The sequence below is a fragment of the Drosophila willistoni genome (assembly GCF_018902025.1).
Source record: "Drosophila willistoni isolate 14030-0811.24 chromosome XL unlocalized genomic scaffold, UCI_dwil_1.1 Seg141, whole genome shotgun sequence".
Lineage (NCBI taxonomy): Eukaryota > Metazoa > Arthropoda > Insecta > Diptera > Drosophilidae > Drosophila > Drosophila willistoni.
In genome coordinates, this window is record NW_025814052.1 from 6,611,595 (window position 1) to 6,631,275 (window position 19,681).

At 37.6% G+C, this 19,681-nt stretch overlaps 8 protein-coding genes across 10 annotated transcripts; 4 read left to right on the forward strand and 4 right to left on the reverse strand.

Moving 5' to 3' along the window:
• Positions 1-342: 342 nt before the first annotated feature.
• LOC6648779 (HIG1 domain family member 2A, mitochondrial) lies at positions 343-947 on the forward strand. Its single transcript, XM_002071556.4, has 2 exons — positions 343-552; positions 636-947. Exons 1-2 carry the CDS (start codon positions 408-410, stop codon positions 797-799), a joined length of 309 nt encoding a protein of 102 aa, XP_002071592.1. The 5' UTR covers positions 343-407; the 3' UTR covers positions 800-947.
• Positions 948-1,028: 81 nt separating this feature from the next.
• LOC6648780 lies at positions 1,029-3,354 on the forward strand. Of its 2 annotated transcripts, none has more exons than XM_047011339.1 (4): positions 1,029-1,271; positions 1,876-2,220; positions 2,281-2,596; positions 2,673-3,354. In XM_047011339.1, exons 2-4 carry the CDS (start codon positions 1,883-1,885, stop codon positions 2,976-2,978), a joined length of 960 nt encoding a protein of 319 aa, XP_046867295.1. In that variant the 5' UTR covers positions 1,029-1,271; positions 1,876-1,882; the 3' UTR covers positions 2,979-3,354. The 2 variants fall into 2 exon arrangements, with proteins under 2 accessions (XP_046867295.1, XP_002071593.1); XM_002071557.3 differs by lacking the exon at positions 1,029-1,271 and adding an exon at positions 1,303-1,479 and having other exon boundaries at positions 2,673-3,353.
• Positions 3,355-4,005: 651 nt separating this feature from the next.
• Positions 4,006-7,334, reverse strand: LOC6648781 (calpain-C). The gene is made up of 2 exons (XM_023179243.2): positions 6,173-7,334; positions 4,006-5,350 (listed from the first exon to the last, which is right to left on the reverse strand). The coding sequence occupies exons 1-2, from the start codon at positions 7,024-7,026 to the stop codon at positions 4,051-4,053; spliced, it is 2,154 nt and encodes a 717-aa protein (XP_023035011.2). The 5' UTR covers positions 7,027-7,334; the 3' UTR covers positions 4,006-4,050.
• A 762-nt stretch (positions 7,335-8,096) lies between these two features.
• LOC6648662 (cell death abnormality protein 8) lies at positions 8,097-9,842 on the reverse strand. Of its 2 annotated transcripts, none has more exons than XM_047011113.1 (5): positions 9,351-9,396; positions 9,139-9,283; positions 8,915-9,045; positions 8,693-8,845; positions 8,097-8,623 (listed from the first exon to the last, which is right to left on the reverse strand). In XM_047011113.1, exons 2-5 carry the CDS (start codon positions 9,243-9,245, stop codon positions 8,235-8,237), a joined length of 780 nt encoding a protein of 259 aa, XP_046867069.1. In that variant the 5' UTR covers positions 9,246-9,283; positions 9,351-9,396; the 3' UTR covers positions 8,097-8,234. The 2 variants fall into 2 exon arrangements, with proteins under 2 accessions (XP_046867069.1, XP_002071595.2); XM_002071559.4 differs by having other exon boundaries at positions 8,098-8,623; positions 9,139-9,294; positions 9,351-9,842.
• Positions 9,843-9,954: 112 nt separating this feature from the next.
• LOC26528755 lies at positions 9,955-12,491 on the reverse strand. Its single transcript, XM_023179255.2, has 3 exons — positions 12,189-12,491; positions 11,450-12,118; positions 9,955-11,385 (listed from the first exon to the last, which is right to left on the reverse strand). The coding sequence occupies exons 1-3, from the start codon at positions 12,345-12,347 to the stop codon at positions 10,264-10,266; spliced, it is 1,950 nt and encodes a 649-aa protein (XP_023035023.2). The 5' UTR covers positions 12,348-12,491; the 3' UTR covers positions 9,955-10,263.
• Positions 12,492-12,714: 223 nt separating this feature from the next.
• LOC6648663 (27 kDa glycoprotein) lies at positions 12,715-14,469 on the forward strand. Its single transcript, XM_023179128.2, has 2 exons — positions 12,715-12,808; positions 12,867-14,469. Exon 2 carries the CDS (start codon positions 13,002-13,004, stop codon positions 13,935-13,937), a length of 936 nt encoding a protein of 311 aa, XP_023034896.1. The 5' UTR covers positions 12,715-12,808; positions 12,867-13,001; the 3' UTR covers positions 13,938-14,469.
• A 658-nt stretch (positions 14,470-15,127) lies between these two features.
• LOC6648664 lies at positions 15,128-18,139 on the forward strand. The gene is made up of 3 exons (XM_023179344.2): positions 15,128-15,355; positions 15,429-16,097; positions 16,162-18,139. Exons 1-3 carry the CDS (start codon positions 15,197-15,199, stop codon positions 17,281-17,283), a joined length of 1,950 nt encoding a protein of 649 aa, XP_023035112.1. The 5' UTR covers positions 15,128-15,196; the 3' UTR covers positions 17,284-18,139.
• LOC6648665 (lambda-crystallin homolog) lies at positions 17,977-19,548 on the reverse strand. The gene is made up of 3 exons (XM_002071562.4): positions 19,279-19,548; positions 18,822-19,200; positions 17,977-18,684 (listed from the first exon to the last, which is right to left on the reverse strand). The coding sequence occupies exons 1-3, from the start codon at positions 19,317-19,319 to the stop codon at positions 18,154-18,156; spliced, it is 951 nt and encodes a 316-aa protein (XP_002071598.1). The 5' UTR covers positions 19,320-19,548; the 3' UTR covers positions 17,977-18,153.
• Between the last annotated feature and the right edge of the window lie 133 nt (positions 19,549-19,681).

A 19,681-nucleotide genomic window follows, 5' to 3' on the forward strand; every position in this document is an offset into this window, starting at 1 on the left:
ATTGTGGCATTCTGACCAAATTCAACAAGGCTTAAGTAAAGTCAACATTAAACAATATATGTACATCCCCAACGATTAGTAGATACATAACTTTTGTTTTCTTTTAATGGGTTACCAATTTACCAGACAATGCACTATACACATGAACATATATAAAAGTGCCAAATTTCACCTACAGATCTTAACTTTCATATAAAATCCGTTGTAGTTCCAAACATTCTGTACTTCATCTTCACGATAATTCGATAAATTTCACATTCGAATATTTCGTCACGTGTGAACGTTTACTGTTTCATTTCAGTGTTTCATAATGCCATAAACATATGATTTGTTTCAATTCCACAACATTTCAACAACACGAAGAGAACAAGTTGTTTGTTAAAAACAATTCAAAGCATCAAAATATAATGTCGAATAAGGTGCAAATCTCACTACCCGAAGAGGACTTGGATTGGATCCAATTACGTCAAGATCTGGGACCACATGTGGAAATAGAGACAACCAAGGAGAAACTCCAGCGCAAAATTAAAGAGAATCCCCTAGTGCCGATTGGTAAGCGGCATTTCGAAGCCATCTTAGTTATATAAACATTTACAATAAATATAATATATACAACTATGTGCATAATTTCATAGGATGCTTGGCCACCACAGCGGCTCTAACCATGGGTCTCTACAATTTTCGCACTGGCAATCGCAAAATGTCGCAATTAATGATGCGTACTCGTATTGCGGCACAAGGATTCACCGTATTGGCGTTGGTGGTCGGTGTTGTCATGACGTATGGCGAAAAGAAGTGAAAAACTAATAATAATACATAAATATCTAGGATAAATGCAAAGTCAAAAATCGTGTTGTTATTTTATGTAGTATATAGAATGTACAGCTCCTTCAAAAATAGATTTTTTTTCAACAAAAAGTGTGTACAAGATGTGTACCTAAACCATATATGTATTTGTGTGTGTATTTTTATACATATAGGCTATATATATAGGCTATAAACTTATTAGGTTTAAGAAACTATTGAGTGGCGGGTAAGCTTTAACAATATTGTGTAGTGTAAATAACTGTTTTATTGTTTTCATTTTGGATGGCAGATTAGTGTGACCGTTCGGCGCATGGTAACGGTATTTAGCACTATGAATGTGGGTAATGGGACTGGCGAAAAATTTAGTTTTGCTTATTGAAAACAAAAGATAAACATCATAGATTTAATACATATGTTTAATAAAAAGTGTTTTTGGAAAGGTGGTTAAATGCGTATTTGTGTAGGTATGTACCCTTATCCTATTAGCTGGGTGTGGCCAAGTGGGCAGGGGTTAATCGCTTACCTTTTTTGCTACGGATTAGATGCGCGCGCGCACTGGCATTGTCATGGAAGGTTATATTTGGGGATATATTGGTATTGTTTTGCGCGTAGTAGATACTCTCAGTTCAGAGAAAGATTCCATTGTCACAGGACGCTAGGTGTATTGAAAAGGTTTGTCATTAAATTGAAACGAAATCATTAACAATAGATACATGCATATTATTATACATGACAATAGAAATCTAGGTTAATACACTGCATTAATAGTAAATAGTTAATTAAAAGAAAAAGGGTATTTGCCTAATTTTTACTATTGGAATTTGTGTATGCTGTATACCAACTCAAACATAAGATTTAATTGAAAAGTCCTCAATATAACGACAGTATTTTGTTTTGCCAAAAAAAAAAGCCTTGTTGGAATACCGTGAATATAAAGTACACACTTTACCAATAAATAAAAATATCGGGCGTTTAATTCAATCATTTAAATATATATCTAGGACCAACAAATCTCACTGTTTTCTTTATGTGTATCCTATTTTAACAATTTTTGTTTCTTGTTTCTAGTCTTTAAATGAACATATTATTCGGAAATTGTGTCGGCAGTTGCGACCAAATGCCTGGTCCGCCACCAGATTTCATTTTGTCGATGCCACCGCCTCCATTACCATCGTTTTTGATATCCAAGCCAAAGCATGTAGAGACCCTGTTGCCATCTAACGAATCTCAGCCATGTTTTGCTGCATTTATGTGCGGCCAGAATCATCAGCATAATGAGAGCGGCAATGCCCTGATGGAACTGGTAAGGAGCGATACAAAGAGCTTGGAGAACATTTGGTTCTTTGTATCATCGTGCATTGGCATATTTGTGCTTGGATGTTTTTTGGCCTTAATTGTGATTAGATGTAAGGAGTAAGTATGATTAAATTATAAAGAAAAAATACCCACATGGACTAACATTGACATTTTTAGCTCGTTTTTCTCCTATCACGATGCAAATATAAAGCAAACGGCCATAAATGCTTTGGGAGATGCAACCAAATCGAATGCATTCACATCGGGCGGCATACTATATCCCTGCGCTACGGCCAATAGTCGGGATTTGTTGCAAAGTCAACTGGTGAACGATAGTCGCTTGCTCTGGGCTACTTTGACACCGCATGGCACACGGCATTTTGTGATTGAAAACTCACAGGATGGTGGACACTATGAGTCTGTTGATTATCGTGGCAAAGCGCATAATCAGGTATTTCGCGGTTACGCAAAACATTCGCAGTCCTTTGTCAAGGTAAATTTATCCATCATCATCTACATTCAAGAGCTTAAAAAGGGCTAATGGAATGAAATTTGGTTTGCTTTTGCAGTCTTTTGATAATAATGGATTTGTCGATTATGATTACGAAGATCCAACTCCATTAATGGAATCCTATCACGATGACATGGACTCTGGATATCAAGAGCCACATGAGATTACGGGTTCGTTGAAAAGATCGCCAATGCGTACTCTTGGCACATCGCCCATTGGACATGAGGCAGCAGCATCGCATTCAAATTGTGGACCAAGTGTTAATCCGAATTCTCAGGCCATAAACACACTATCAATTAGCCGTAAGACCACACTATCCCGACGCATCAGTGATGCATCTTCTCACAATGGAACATCGATGTAATGTTTACTCACTGAATCACAAGAATTGCGTTTTATGTAAATTATTAACCAGAACCACTTGGAATACATAAGGAAATTGATGGATTGGATAGATGGTAATACCTATGTATGTGGGAATTGATAATGATGATCGTTCTCGGCGTCCAATAATATTAATAATAATAACTACAGAATCAGTATATACACAAATACACACACACACAGATGCTGCCATTTTTTAGTATTAGTTGTGGATACATATCGTAAGTATGTATCGAATGTTTTGTGAAACTAAAAATGTTGATTAAGGTCTAGATCAGCTAATTAACTGAAACTGCTAAAACAAAAACCAAACTATTGAATCGCTTATAGTATATACTAACTACAATAATTACATACATATACTATAACATATATATTATATATTGCAATACAAACATAAAGAAAAACCATACCTACACACACTCAACACACATGGATAATTAATATATAATTATTATAAAGTAATATATAGTAATTTCAAAAAAACAATCAAACTATTGTATCTACATACAAAAATACCTACTAATAATTAATTTCACTTAACTGATATGAAAATTATAAAAGTTTTCCAAATATTTGGCAGCATTTGAATGGATTTTGGCATGTCTGAATTTGACTTTCTATTAAAAAGAACAAATATATATACATATATATGTATATATAAGATATATAAGAAAGTTAAATTTTGATCAGTTTCAATATCTATGAGCATGAAAGAGCATTGAGATCAAGGGAACTAGCAGGCCTCTTCTTTATATTAAGCCAAGGGGAAACACTAATAGATTATTTCAAAATCCATCTTGTTGAAAAATATCATAAAGTTCCTAGGAAAAATATCCCAGTTCTCGATGAAATATGTTTAAAACTCTAAGACATTGTATTGATTAGGAATTATAATCTTTTTCACTCCGTGTTTTAATTTTTGTTGTTTTTTTTGTAATAATTTATTTAATTTTAATTCGTTTAGAAAAAAAAAAATGTTTGCAATTTTCAATGTACATGTTGAGTATTTTTTTTTTTTTGTTGTTTGTTGTTTGTTGTTGTTTTTGTGTTTAGCAACTTAATATACTTTTGATCCAATCGTGAAGACGCACCTCTATAACATTAACCTGATTGTAGTTCTTAAGATGAAATTGGTTAAAAGCAGTCGTTAGGTGTATGACAGCGGACACAAAGTCACTGAGCCGTAGGGTGCCATCCTTGCGGATATATCGTTGAATCAGGCAGTTCATAATGTCGGTGCTCAGTTGAAAACCAATGTCACAGAGGGCATCCCGGAGACGTTCGGCTCTTAAAATGCCGGCCTTCTCCTTGGTGTACATTTTGAAGACACCCTGCCATGACTTTAGATTGACCATAAATGTCTTAAACTGATGGAATGTGATGCGTCCGTTGCCGGATTTATCCTGCAAGGCGATAACCTGACGGCAAATATCGATATTGGCACAACCTTTGATATAATCATTGGGTAGACATGCCTCCAGCAGTTCATGCAACTCGAAACAATTGATGGTCTTATTCTCATCGGCCAGTTGCATATAGACGGGTTCGTATTGGCAAACACTTTTGATTTTCTGAACATTATCGTCGCTCTTCAGTGCCGGAAACGGATCAAGCAATATCATTGTCTGTGTCTCCAGCGATGAGAGACGAAATGTCGATGTGCCCAGGATGCGTACGGTGAAATGGGCCTCTTCGGCTGGTTCATATGTGGTTGGTATAAGCACATAATGCCCAGCCTCCAGTTGGGTGTGATAGCTGACATGCCGTGTATTGCCATAGTCCGAATTGAGGAAGCTAACATGATTCTTAAAGAAATCCTTTTGCAGGCATTCACTCAAACAGTAATCCCGATTCCACATGTACATGGTAAAGCCAATTACTTTTGGTTCCACAGCCGTATGCTGATTAAGGGCAATCACAATCTCCTGTTTCTCCTGTACGGCAATCAGCAATTGCGGATTTATGTGAAACGATTCATGATTGCGACAACCGCCGGCAGTGACACCTCGTTTCCATTGACCCTGATGCATTTTCATTTTCCAATTCTGCAGCCTGCCCTTCAGTGATTCCTCATCGCTGGCGGTATCCTCGTCCAGATAGACAATCTCCAATGTTGTAAACGTTTGCACAAACTCATAAAATGACATCCAAAATTCACCCAAATTTAATTTGCTCAACAGTCGTGCCCGTTCCGATGGTGAGACACGCTCCCAGGTCTTTGACGATGGCGACCAGTCTCCATGGAAATTTGTCTTGTCACCGAATGGTTTCGAAGAAAATGTATCCTTAATACAAATCAATTGCACCGTATCACCCATAACGGTTTCCACTTTGTCCAAGCTGGAAAGCCTTTGAAAAAAAAAGAAAAAATGAGAATATAATTAACAAGGATTGGAAAATATTTGCCAAAGATTAGTCCGATTCATCTAAGTAATGCGGAATTTCCATTATATGGAGCCAATTTGTTTTGACTCTATCTGAATAGTCCAAAAACCGGATAAAAGGATTTGCTTTATAAGTAGATCATATATTTATGTATATTTGGAGAAAAAACACTTTAATAATTTTAAAATTAAACCTAAATGTTGTTGTTTTTAAAGTACATCATAAGAAACTAGCTTTTTGACATGAATTTAAAACTAATTTCGGATAATTCATAGAACGGATTATCGGAAAATCCGGATAATGAAGCATAAAACTCAGATAATTGGAATGCAGATGATTTGACAATTAAAATATGTAAGTCTGTGAATTCGGCTAATGAAATATCTGAATAATTGGATTTAAAAAAACTAAAACTAGTTATAAGCTGAAACAACTAAGTAAGACTCGTTAATTTGGTTTTAGACATTTGTATGGCTAGGTAATGAACTAATTAACTTATCTTAGTGGCTTATACATTTTTTGACTCAAAACTTGATTTTTAAAATTCAATGAACCATTCAAATGAATTTCATTGTGAAAATTCATGATATTTATGCACTTTCTATTTTGCATTTTGGTTGTAACCACCTTCAACACACACTCCCCCCGTCACCCACTCAGTGTATGAATAAATGTTTATTGATTTATCACTAGTTTTCCATTTGAAACAAAAGTTTCTTTTCGGTTTTTAAATAAATTTACATAGAAAGAGAGAGAGAGAGAGAGAGAGAGAGAGTGAGTTTGTACCTGTAATTGACATTAATCAGAATCCCATTTGATAAACGCTCTGTGGCATTTTTCTTCTGTACTTGTGAGTTTTTAACGGCCAAACAAGTGATAATGCATGTCGTTGACATTTGATCTTTAAGCGTTTGCGGCCTTAGGGTTATATCAGATGTATCAGATGGTCCAATCGGCATACACTTGACCACACCGCCGAGCAAATCGGTTAGACCATCCGAACGTGTGCCATACTTTAGGGCCTCATATGAGCCATGTAGTTTGGCAATCGCCTTCTCCAGCAATGAGGCCCAAAAGCAATTTGATGTCTGTGGCTGCATAAATGCCAAACGGCCATTTATTGTGGGCAGACGATCATCGACCAACACTTCAACCCATTCGCCGCACCACCATAAACGAAAACGGAATATACCCAACGATTTGGCCAAACTCTGATCGGCGGGCACAACGCGATAAAATAGATTCCTCAACGAATAGACCACTCCCAGGCATGAGACCAGCCAGCGATCACCCATTTTTCCGGGCACAACATCAAATTCAGCATTCTCATTAAGGAAAGATGGCTGTGGATAGGTGCTAGTCGTAATCGAAGTAGTATTTATGTTGCTTGAACTGGAACTGATACTGGTACTGGGATTTATAGTACTACTATTTGTATTGCTATTACTGGTGCTGGTGCTGGTGCTGCCACTGCCATTATTGCTCGTTATTTCGGCAATACGTTTCCATTGAAAGGTGAATGGTGGCGTTTGATAGTAGAAAACGGATGATTGCACTGCTGGAAAATCGGCATCTTCCCATAAAACATTTCGCGACCTACAATCACTAATAATCCGTTCGTATTTTGTTGCCATTGCCATTAGAATAGAATTTATTCACGCATATTATATGTATGTATATATATGTATTGTCAGATTTTTCGCTTGCACCGTTATTATTATTTCTTTTTTTTCTTTAAAATAAATTTTCCGTCTGTCAATGTGTGGTATAAATGTTTAACTGATTTTGGCTTTGGCAACTTGTTGTTTTCAAAGTGAAAGTTCAAGAGCTGCATGAAAATAACACGCAAAACTCACATACACATACACACACACACACACACACACACACACACACACAAAGCACTGCCAACTAGCTTCAGTTTGGGTGATTCGGTTTAAGCCTCAACTCGAGATTCAATAGTTAACTACCAAAACGGCAGAGTTGCCACTACCAACACTAACACTAACATCCAACCTCAACACTGGTTCCCTCAAAATGAACTTGATAATTAAGCCTCAATCATGGCTTAGTGGGCGACTAGTTCCAGTTAGTTACTTTTACTTCAATCAAGTTTTAAAGTCGTTTTTTAATGTCTGTACATACATATACATGCATGATGTATGTATGCACGTATGCATGTACATATGTATGTAAGAAAACAAGCGTAAAATTAATATTTTAAGCTTAACTTTAAGTCAACGTCGTTGCTGTAGTTTTTAATAGAATTCAATTTATGAAAATTTGAAAATAAAAACTAAGAGAATAAAAAAAAGATATTCTAACGAGATTATTTTTAAAGAAATCCATTGTAAATATTTATTTGTTTGGTTTGCCGAAAAAATTGCATGTTTTCTGTTTTCATTTTCGTTTGAAATCGTTTGCACCTTAAAAATATTGCGATTCCAGTTTTCAGTTTCCTTTCAGATTTAAAAACAATTTAAAAATGATAAACCAATTGTTTTATCAACTAAATATTGGAAATTATTGTTACCTATTTAAATTATAAATAATTTTTCATAATACTAGTAAAGCAGAAAATCGACTTAAAAAATATTATGTGGGAAAACTAATTTTAATATTGTTATAAATGTACATTTTATAGAGTATTTTAGCCATTTTTTGTTTATAAAATGTTGTTGGTTATAACAACTTTATTTTAATATAATTTATTTAAATAAGAGTATTGATTTTGTTGTATAAATGGTTGTTGTTCAATACATTCAATTCACTCTAACAAAAGTAAAATTGAATATAAATATATATGCTTTTTACAATAAACAGTCTTATCAAAATAGATATAATTGCATTAATATAAAGTTGATGTGATGCCCGGATGACACATTAGATAATAAAATATCATTAGAATAATGCCAATCACATATAATCCTAGAATGGCAATAGATATATACAAAGGTATAAACAATATACAGGCAGTAATATTTTGTACTAAACAAAAGGATAAATAGTAAATGTATTTATATTTGGTTGGAGCATCCTTAACGGGAGTAAAAATAAAAAGATAGACAACGCCAAAGGTAATGCAGCAAAGGTAATTCATAAACACAGAATTGGCCAATTTTGGTGCATCGACCAGAAAGACAATACTGCCACAGACTAAAATATGGCAAAGACACATGGCTAATGTAGCCAATGGATAAATACTGGCCACATAGGCAATACATAAAGTGCGGGAAACTAAAAAACAAAAAAAATACAAACATAGATTAATAATGGCTGCAAAATGATGCCAATTCACAGGCTTACCAGTTAAACATAGAAGAAAAAAGAATTGAACTATAAGGCCATTGGTACCAATATCATATTTGTCCAGTTGAACCAAACGATTTGAGCGATTATATGCCACCAAGCACCAGGCAATACTTAGAAAATATATGACAAATGTAAAGGCACGAAAGTCTGCAATCGAAATCAATGAATGAATTACTTATACAGAATGTAATTGAACTAAAAAATATTTAAACTTACATGTCAATGTCTTAATAAAACGCAGCACAATGACCAATTGTAATATCTTTTGAGGAGCAGTTTCCAAAAATGAGTCAAACAATCGTATAAAGCCGACATTGCATTCTTCCTTAACATACTTTTGATAGTATCTGGGGGGAAAAAAAACAAACAATCAATGTCATTGTTCGGAATGATGCTGTACATGGTCATTCGATCAGGGTGAACAAGTTCAAACGATTTACCTTATTTCACCCTCCTTGTTATCTTGCTTTTTGGCTTGAGTATAATTTAATGCATAGTTTAATGTATAACCATCACGAAATAAGTATGATAATACTATATCTGACATAGTGCCTCTATAAAGAATTCTACCATGACCTGTTTGATCTGTGGATACACTGCAAAAAGTCAAATGAATAGCGCGCCATGATTATGGAAATGTTTATCAACTTACATATGTGAGTATATAATAGATGTGATTACCATCGGTATCAATATGGAGGCAAGTGTCCAGGCACTATAGGCATACGATTCCGACTTCCAGTACTCGAATACTAGATACCAGTTGACGACAATTGAAATCAATCGCATTATTGCAGCACATCCAGTAAAAAATATATTACATGAAGTTATCTCGACCATCTCGGCAATGCCCATATTGGGAGATGGCCCGATCTCTTCACGATGATTGCCGGTGTCCTTCATTATTGTTTTATCCAAGATTTTGATTTAAATCACATTGCCTTGCCACACATTTGGAATCCACCAATAACAATTGCAATACTCCAGCATATTTCAATGAGCTACAAACTCATGGTTCGAAAACACAAACAACTACACACTAATAGATCACAGTGGCAGGTAGAATGCAGGTAGAAATGCATTTGTTACTCATAAACTCGACTTGGATTACAGTTCCAAAAAGAACAAAGAGATCGGAACCAACAAAATACAAGAACGAGCGAACTAGCTCAGTTCAGCAAAGAAACGAACCAACTGATCGAAATCGATAGGAATCGATCACATTTAAATCAACCGCCTACGACAGGCGTATGGAATTGAAATTTTTAAACTGGTTTATCCGCCGTAATATATAAGTAGCAATCTCTAATTTATAATGTAATTCTAAATACAAAATGTTACACTCAATACAAGTTACTATACTTAGGTATTTAATTTAAGTGACAAAATGGAATGGATACAAGTAACAATTTAAACATGTCATATTCATATGACAATATCACATCTAACAAAGCATTGATCATTCAGTTTGGGACAAAGTAATATTAATAAGTAAATAAGATTAGGAAATAAGTACCATTCGTGTTTGTAATAATGTTTGAACTGATCATCATACTAATGTCAATTTAGCCGGAACCTCCACCAGTTTTCCTCGAGAAGCTGGCGCGTCGCACCTGGGTCGTCGAGTACATCGAGCTGTTGCTGTTACTGCTGGCTACTGATGGTCTTAGCGAATTTCTACGCTGTTGCTGGCCAGATTGACGCATTTGCGGTATCGGTGTGCTGGTACAGAATACTTTTTGAGCAGTCCTCGGGTGAGGAGTCATCATAGGGTTTTGGTAGGAAGATTCGTCAAATGTGTCCATGGAAGACACATTCGGAGTCTTCAAAGTGGGAGCAACGCGTTTAACAGGTATGACTGCTTTCATGGGTCCTGTGCTCTTGGAAATCGTTGATTGGGCCGTCATTGAGGTGCGAGGACCAAAGATGTGTCGTTTGGCTTGATTATTGCTCACTTGCAGCGCACTTCTTGGGCCAGGAACTGCTGCTTTGCTCCCGTTGGCTGTTGATGCAGACAAATTTGAAAAAGAATTTCGCCGCTGTCTAAATCCAGCCATGGCTTGCGACTTGTCCGATGTTAAAGGTGTCTTCAATTGGCTTTCTTTCGGTGCAATATTCTGGCTGTTTTCCATTTTCTGGTGATGCTGCTGCCCCTGGTTAATCACAGATATGTCCGGCATGTGCTGGAATTTGTCGTGAATTGAAAGAGAGGACGATCGGCGACGCGTTGAACCGCTCGATGAATCTGTTTGAGCCGAAATTTGGTTTATTTTGGATTCGCTCGGGCCATGAGACGAATATGCCATACAGCTTGATGGTAATTGACTACCAATGGAGGATAATGATCCTGTTAAAGGATTGTTAACAACTAAAATCACAGTTGGTCGTTGGTTATTGACTGTTTCATTGTGAACAGCAGTAGATGTTGACAGCTCATTCAAGTCGCCTTTTGTGGACTGAGTGAGGTTATGGCGTTCCAAGAGCTCATTTATCTGCAGTGCCAGGGTAGCGTCCACAACCTCCCTCATATACGGATCCTTCGGCTTTTCAAAGGAGTGCGACTTTATGACTGGCTCCCTCTCCTCCGGCTCACAGTCATATGTGGCTGAGGACGACGTCATAACATCTGGTAATTCTTGCATTTTTGCTCCGCACTCCACAATATCTAAGGACTTTGTCCTATGTTCCTGCAATTGATTGGGGAAATAGACAATGATATATCTTAGTAAAGAGAAACGCGGGCACACTTACTTGTGTCTGTATATCCAAATCGAGATCAAATGTTCCCTGTCGTGTGTAGACATGGGGCAAACTCTTGGTTGGAGTTTTCGCATTATCCTGTTGACCTTTCAATTCGCAGGCGCTGCCAATTGCTGCACTTAGTGAATCAATTATCACATTGAACTCCTGTTTCAGATGTTCATCCAATTTGTCATTTACAAGATTTTTCAAATCTTGCAATAATTTGCCCACAGACGCACTCTTTTCGATCTGTGGATGAGTTTCTGTCTTCGCCGCGACTGTTGTGGCATCAGAGTCGAATGACGAAATTCTCATTAACTTTAGATCTGCTTCGAATTTTGCGCGCGACAGAGTATCATCTTGGTCATCGTCAATGAGTTTAAGGGGCGATTCTGCTGACAGCATTTGTATTTCATCGGAGAGAATTGTCTTTCCGAATTGAGATTTTCGTCCATTTTGTGGCGTACTAACACCAATGGCTGCCTTCAGCTTGAGCAAATGCTTTTGAAATGAATTGTTACTATTAAGGGAGCGCTGACGGTCGAGGAGTCCACCAACTGCTCCGTCCAACTCGGCATGCATGCCAATGGGAGGACTTTCATTGTTAAGATCTGGATCAAAATCTTTCGTTGTGACTTCAACTGGCTTTGCCTCTTGTTGGGACTTTAAATTAATAGCCTGCAGATCATAGGAAATGTACAACATATACATACATACATGTACATGAACAGGTGTGTGTGTGTATTACCTTAATACAAGCTTCCTTTTCCACGCAGTCAAAGGGATCGTATGGTCCCTTAAAACTAGATGTGGCATCGGTTTTAGGTTCCAATTCGTCATGAGCTTCTTCATCTTTCTTTTCCCCATCCCAGCCTGTCAAATCAATTAAATTTCCAACTTCACACATTATTGCAATAAAAACAGTTTTTATAAATTTGCCAACTTTGAAACGAATGCCCAGATTCCCGCTATTAGAGATGACACTTTCTTCGGAACACTGCCTGCACCCATAAACAGTTTCCGGAATATTGGAATATAATCAATACGATGTGAATTACTTGAAACCTATATTCTGACTGAAATCTCAATAAATATATAGATCTTTGTATTTTTGAAATTAGCAAAAATAAATTGATAGTTTTTGACAGGAAAATCTTTTATATTATCAAATACTACAATCTATGGAAACCTTTAAACACTGGGCAGACGATTTGTGGTTTTGGTGTTCCATTTCATCATATCAAATTGCAGCAATACAATCAATATATTTGTCTCTCGTTCGATAACATATACAATGACTTTTTAGTTATTTATTCTTAAAAGACAAGAAAATTGCTAATTTATTCGGAGCTTCCATCTCATCTTTATGTAAGTAAATGAAAAGTTAATTAAATGTCGATGATGGGGCCAACAATTTCGTTTTCAGAGCGTTGCATCAATAATGGTGGAAGTGTCGGCTAGAGCGTAATATTTTAAGCCAATAATTTATACAAAAAACTTATATATTTATACGAAAGCCTTATTTACACTTAGCCACAAAAACAAAACAAAACAAGACGTTATGGCCAAAATGAACATAGCAACTTCTTGGACAATCGTCAGCTGCATATCGATGCTTTTATGCTTTAATAATATGGGAATCTTCGCACAGGAATTCAGTCTGGACAAGCTGGACTTGCCACACCAACTGCCTGTGCCTGTTCCTGAAGAATTGCTAAAGACCAACTTTAGTCTGAACGATGTCAAGGATTTGTTTCGCAATAAATGCATAGAGGTCTCGGGCGAGAAGGTTGGAGCTGAGGCATATACCGAGATCGAAGCCGCATTTGCTGTGCTGAGTGAATGTATTAACAATATCATCAACTACAACACCATGCAACAGGAAATTGAGGAGGCCAGTCCGAATGGTGAGCTGGATATGGTCTTCAACAAGTATTGCAATAGGCGATCAAATGCCATTGAGTGCTTCGAAACGTTTACCACCAAGCTAATCCCTTGCCTTGACAAAGAGGAGCAAGAGAGCCAGGATGTCATCAAACGTATCGTTCGAAGCCTTTTGAATTTTGTGTGCCATAAGGATGGTGACCATATTGCTTTATTTATTGCCGAAAAGGGTCCCGAATGCTTCGAATCGAAGAAGGATAATATTCAGCAGTGCATAAATGATACGTTTTCATCATATATGGATACGGCGAACTTGCACGATAATAAAATAAAATCAATACCCAAGTTGGTTGTGGGACAAAAGCAATGCGACGATATTCACAACCTTGAGTCATGCATAGTACGACATCTGGAGGGTTGTTCCGATATAACACCAGCTAATCTTGTGGAATCAATGTTCAATTTCATACGAAATGAAACTCTGTGCCGTAATTTTGAGAAATCTCCTCTAACTGCTGCTCCTGGTAGCAGCGCCACTCGAATTAATATATTGCAAGAATGGGCAATGTATTTGATAATGATATTATTTTTCTTTAAATATTTATTACATTAAGCTTATACGTAGATTGTGTGTGTGTGTGTTGGTCACGCTCGAAGAATGAGAACAAGTATTCCAAATCTCACGATATTATGATGAAAAGTGATGTTTCATAATTTGCAAATTTTTATGATAAACAATTTATTAGGCAGCTACAAGGCTAATTCAATCAGAGGTCAAAGATAAAGAAAGCAGCGAATTTTTTTCGTCACTATTTTATATGAACTAAATGTATTGAGCAAGTGATCAGTGCTCCCTGAGGCTTCTTAACAATTTATTACACTACTTGTCGTATTAATGTATTAAAAGTTATCCGATAATGCAATCTCTTCCGGTATATGGAAACAAAGAAATCTCACAACAAGGGTTTCGGGTACGTATGTATGTGTGTAAATGGAATATGGCTTATATATATATATATCTATTTATACAACATAAAAGAAATATCTTTATTCTTTTAATTTTTTTTTGTGTCTTTGGTTCTTTTTGTTTTGTAAATCAGAAATGCGTATCATAAATGTGAAAATAAAGGTAAAAGCAATACGAATTATTGATTCAAAGTCTAATTTAATGCGTGGCTAATGTGCAAATCAGAGATTTACTCTGATCAGACTTTGGGAATAATGATGCATATGTAACCTAACCCAAGCGTCCAAAACATTCAAGGCCAGGCTGGAATTATAGGTATAGTTGCAACCTTCTCTACAATGTTGCGTGTCTGTTGAATTATATACTATACCGTATAGAAATTTTAATTCAGATAGAGCTTGGAATGAGTCAGGAGAAACTTAAAGGTGGAATGCATACTTAAGTAAGTGTGTATGAAAAGGCAATTTATACTGCAGTACTTGTCCGCTAAATTATTGATATTGATCATAAACTGAATCGATCTTAATTGAGTAATAAGGATGGGCCAAGTTCAAGGTAAAATCAATAGATCATCTAAATTAGATACAATATAATCCCCAACCGGCTTTGGTCACGTTGGGTCCCATAATAGCAACAAATTGGAAAGACATTCTTATTCTAAAATCCGTTTACCATCATATGGCATATGCATATGTATGTACATTTGTATGCATGCATTTGTATATGTGTGTGCGTATAAATAAATTAAATCCTGAACGATAATATTGTTCCGATAAAATTCCAATATTCCAGAAACTGTTTATGGGTGCCGGCAGTGTTCCGCGAAAAGTGTCATCTCTAATAGCGGGAAACTCGGCATTCGTTTCAAAGTTGGCAAATTTATTAAAACGGTTTTTATTGCAATAATGTGTGAAGTTGGAAATTTAATTGATTTGACATGCTGGGATGGGGAAAAGAAAGATGAAGAAGCTCATGACGAATTGGAACCTAAAACCGATGCCACATCTAGTTTTAAGGGACCATATGATCCCTTTGACTGCGTGGAAAAGGAAGCTTGTATCAAGGTAATACACACACACACCTGTTCATGTACATATGTATGTATATGTTTATATGTATATTTCCTATGATCTGCAGGCCATTAATTTAGAGACACAAGCGGCAAAGCCAGCTGAAGCCACAACGAATGAACTTGATCCAGATCTTAATAATGAAAGTCCTCCCGTTGGCATGCAGGCTGAGGTGGACGGAGCAGTTGGAGGACTCCTTACCCGACAGCGTTCCCTTAATAGTAGTAACAATTCATTTCAAAAGCATTTGCTCAAGCTGAAGGCAGCCATTGGTGTTAGTACGCCACAAAATGGACGAAAATCTCAATTTGAAAAGAGAATTCTCTCCGATGACCTGCAAATGCTGTCAGCAGAATCGCCCCTTAAACTCATTGACGATGACCAAGATGATACTCTGTCGCGCGCAAAATTCGAAGCAGATCTAAAGTTAATGAGAATTTCGTCATTCGACTCTGATGCCACAACAGTTGCGGCGAAGACAGAAACTCATCCACAGATCGAAAAGAGTCCGTCTGTGGGCAAATTATTGCAAGATTTGAAAAATCTTGTAAATGACAAATTGGATGAACATCTGAAAAAGGAGTTCAATGTGATAATTGATTCACTAAGTGCAGCAATTGGCAGCGCCTGCGAATTGAAAGGTCAACAGGATAATGCGAAAACTCCAACCAAGAGTTTGCCCCATGTCTACACACGACAGGGAACATTTGATCTCGATTTGGATATACAGACACAAGTAAGTGTGCCCGCGTTTCTCTTTACTAAGATATATCATTGTCTATTTCCCCAATCAATTGCAGGAACGTAGGACAAAGTCCTTAGATATTGTGGAGTGCGGAGCAAAAATGCAAGAATTACCAGATGTTATGACGTCGTCCTCAGCCACATATGACTGTGAGCCGGAGGAGAGGGAGCCAGTCATAGAGTCGCACTCCTTTGAAAAGCCGAAGGATCCGTATATGAGGGAGGTTGTGGACGCTACCCTGGCACTGCAGATAAATGAGCTCTTGGAACGCCATAACCTCACGCAGTCCACAAAAGGCGACTTGAATGAGCTGTCGACATCTACTGCTGTTCACAATGAAACAGTCAATAACCAACGACCAACTGTGATTTTAGTTGTTAACAATCCTTTAACAGGATCATTATCCTCCATTGGTAGTCAATTACCATCAAGCTGTATGGCATATTCGTCTCATGGCCCGAGCGAATCCAAAATAAACCAAATTTCGGCTCAAACAGATTCATCGAGCGGTTCAACGCGTCGCCGATCGTCCTCTCTTTCAATTCACGACAAATTCCAGCACATGCCGGACATATCTGTGATTAACCAGGGGCAGCAGCATCACCAGAAAATGGAAAACAGCCAGAATATTGCACCGAAAGAAAGCCAATTGAAGACACCTTTAACATCGGACAAGTCGCAAGCCATGGCTGGATTTAGACAGCGGCGAAATTCTTTTTCAAATTTGTCTGCATCAACAGCCAACGGGAGCAAAGCAGCAGTTCCTGGCCCAAGAAGTGCGCTGCAAGTGAGCAATAATCAAGCCAAACGACACATCTTTGGTCCTCGCACCTCAATGGCGGCCCAATCAACGATATCCAAGAGCACGGGACCCATGAAAGCAGTCATACCTGTTAAACGCGTTGCTCCCACTTTGAAGACTCCGAATGTGTCTTCCATGGACACATTTGACGAATCTTCCTACCAAAACCCTATGATGACTCCTCACCCGAGGACTGCTCAAAAAGTATTCTGTACCAGCACACCGATACCGCAAATGCGTCAATCTGGCCAGCAACAGCGTAGAAATTCGCTAAGACCATCAGTAGCCAGCAGTAACAGCAACAGCTCGATGTACTCGACGCCCCAGGTGCGACGCGCCAGCTTCTCGAGGAAAACTGGTGGAGGTTCCGGCTAAATGGACATCGAACGATGATCAGTAATTGGTCCCGTGCGACCACCAGCCAGCACGGGACAATGTCGTGCGAAAGTGAATAATTCAAGTTGTTGTTAACCTTGAAGATAAACTCCAATGTCGAAATGACCCACCCTACCCCAGCCCAGGCCAGCCTATGTGGTTATTTGGTGGGGCGGTTGGCTATCTCTTCATGCTTGACGTCTGTGAGAAGATAATGTCAGTTAGCAAATACGTAATATAATAGAGTTAATAAGAATTATATAGTCGTTTTTTTTATAAGAAGAAATGCATTTTGAATTTTGTTATTAAGTTTTCCTGAAATTAACCCATAAAATGTTAATAGAATTTTTTTGTGTCCTCCCTCCTCTCTCTCTTTTTCTCTCTCTCTCTCATTTTCTCTCTCGCTCTCTTTTAATGTTAATTAATATTACTTAATCGTATTCCATCCATATTATGTGTTAAAAACAATCAGAAAGTGAGTTAGCAAGAAGTTAAGACTTTTCCTTTCTGTTTTATTTCTTTCACACGCTTTTCGGACACACTTTTTCCAGGACTTTGCGTCTGTAATATTTGTATCCTCATCCATTCCTAAAACTGATGCTCATCTAAATTGTTAAGAAACGAAAGAAATGTCTCGTTTTATTTTTTGCTTACTACCAATTGAAATGGCTTAAAGTAATCAATATATTATCATTTTATGTAGATATATGTCTGATTTTATTGTTAAGTTTCGCGCATTTTTCGTTGACCTCTAAAATTAAAATACATTTTGTGTCGATGATGATTTGATTGATTTAATTGCAGTGAAGAAAAAAAAAACAGAGTATCATATATAATATATCTATGTAGCTTGACTTGAATTTGATTCTATTATTCATTAAGCTTCTTCTTCAACAGGGCCAAATGGGTTAGACAATTGTCACGATAATTGCGTCGCTCGGGCAACTTGTCCAGGGGAACCATTTCGTTCAACTGCTTGGCAACATCCACAGCCACGGGCCCCTCCATTTTTGGTGTGGGTCCCATGGTCTGACTGACATTGTAAATTGTCTGCGTATAGCGTTCAAAATAATTTGCCATGCCTTCGGCATTCAGATGAGCCGTCTCCAGCGGTCCCAGGAAAGCATAACGTGGTCCTAGACCATCGCTCATCACACTATCAATATCCTTGACATTGAGTATGCCAGCCTCGACCAGACGCCATGTCTCATTCAATATGGCATATTGGATGCGATTCAAGGCAAAGCCTTCAATTTCACGAGACAGAGTAACTGGTTTTTGGCCGATTTCGGTCATTAGGGCTCTGGTTTTTTGCACCAATTCCGGTTTGGTCCATGGTGCTGGCACAATTTCAACTAAAGGAACGTAATACGGTGGATTGACGGGATGAGAGACAACAACCTGTTCAAAAAAAAGACATACACACACACACAAACAAGATTAGAAGACACTTCAAAAAAAGAAAAACAAACACAAGGACAGACGACTATATAGAATGTATGTCGTTTGTTTAAGGTGTTTCTCTTATCTTCACTCACATTATGCTTGTGCTTCAAGTCAGCACTGAAAAGTGATGGTAGGAATGTGCTTGTAGAGCTGGACAGGATTGTGTTATCATCGACGACATCGTCTAGCTGTTTATACAGAGCCTTTTTCAAATCCAAACGCTCGGGTATACATTCCTGAATCAAGATGGCTCCCTTAACCAGCTCCTTGATGTCATTGGTGCCCGAAATGCAGCTGAATTGCTGTACAGCATTCAGTTTGCCACGCAAAAGTCCCTTCGACTCCATATCCAAAAGTTCCTTTTGCGTTTGCTTCAACGCTGTGGCCACTTGTTCCGGCAGGATGTCATAGAGCACCACCTGATAGCCAACTGAGGCGAATAACATGGACCAAGAGCGACCGATGAGTCCACTAACAAAACCAAAAACAAATATTGCTTAGTCTTCGACAAAAAAAAAGAATGAAGGATATTCCTTAAAGGATTATTACCTGCCAACGATGCCAATTTTAGCTTTCTTTATTTCGGCCATGTTGTTTGAATGGGATTTGTTTATTTTTTTTTTGTTTTGTTCTAATGCAGAGAGAAGCAACTACCACGATGACGACCACCACGTTAGACGGAGTACATGCGTTTGAACAATTATACGAAAACGCAACCGGTTTAATATTAAGCGAGATAGCACCGCCAAAAGGTGAACTCGACCTACATATATGTATGTACATACACTGTGTTGTGGGGTGTTGGGGCTGGGTGTTGGTGATTTTAAAAAGAGATAATGGACACACACACACACACACGCACACCAATTTGCTGCTGCTGCGCTACTGTGAAGAACAACAGTTCTATAAATGAAAACCAAAAAAAGAACCACCCACTAGACAATTTACTATA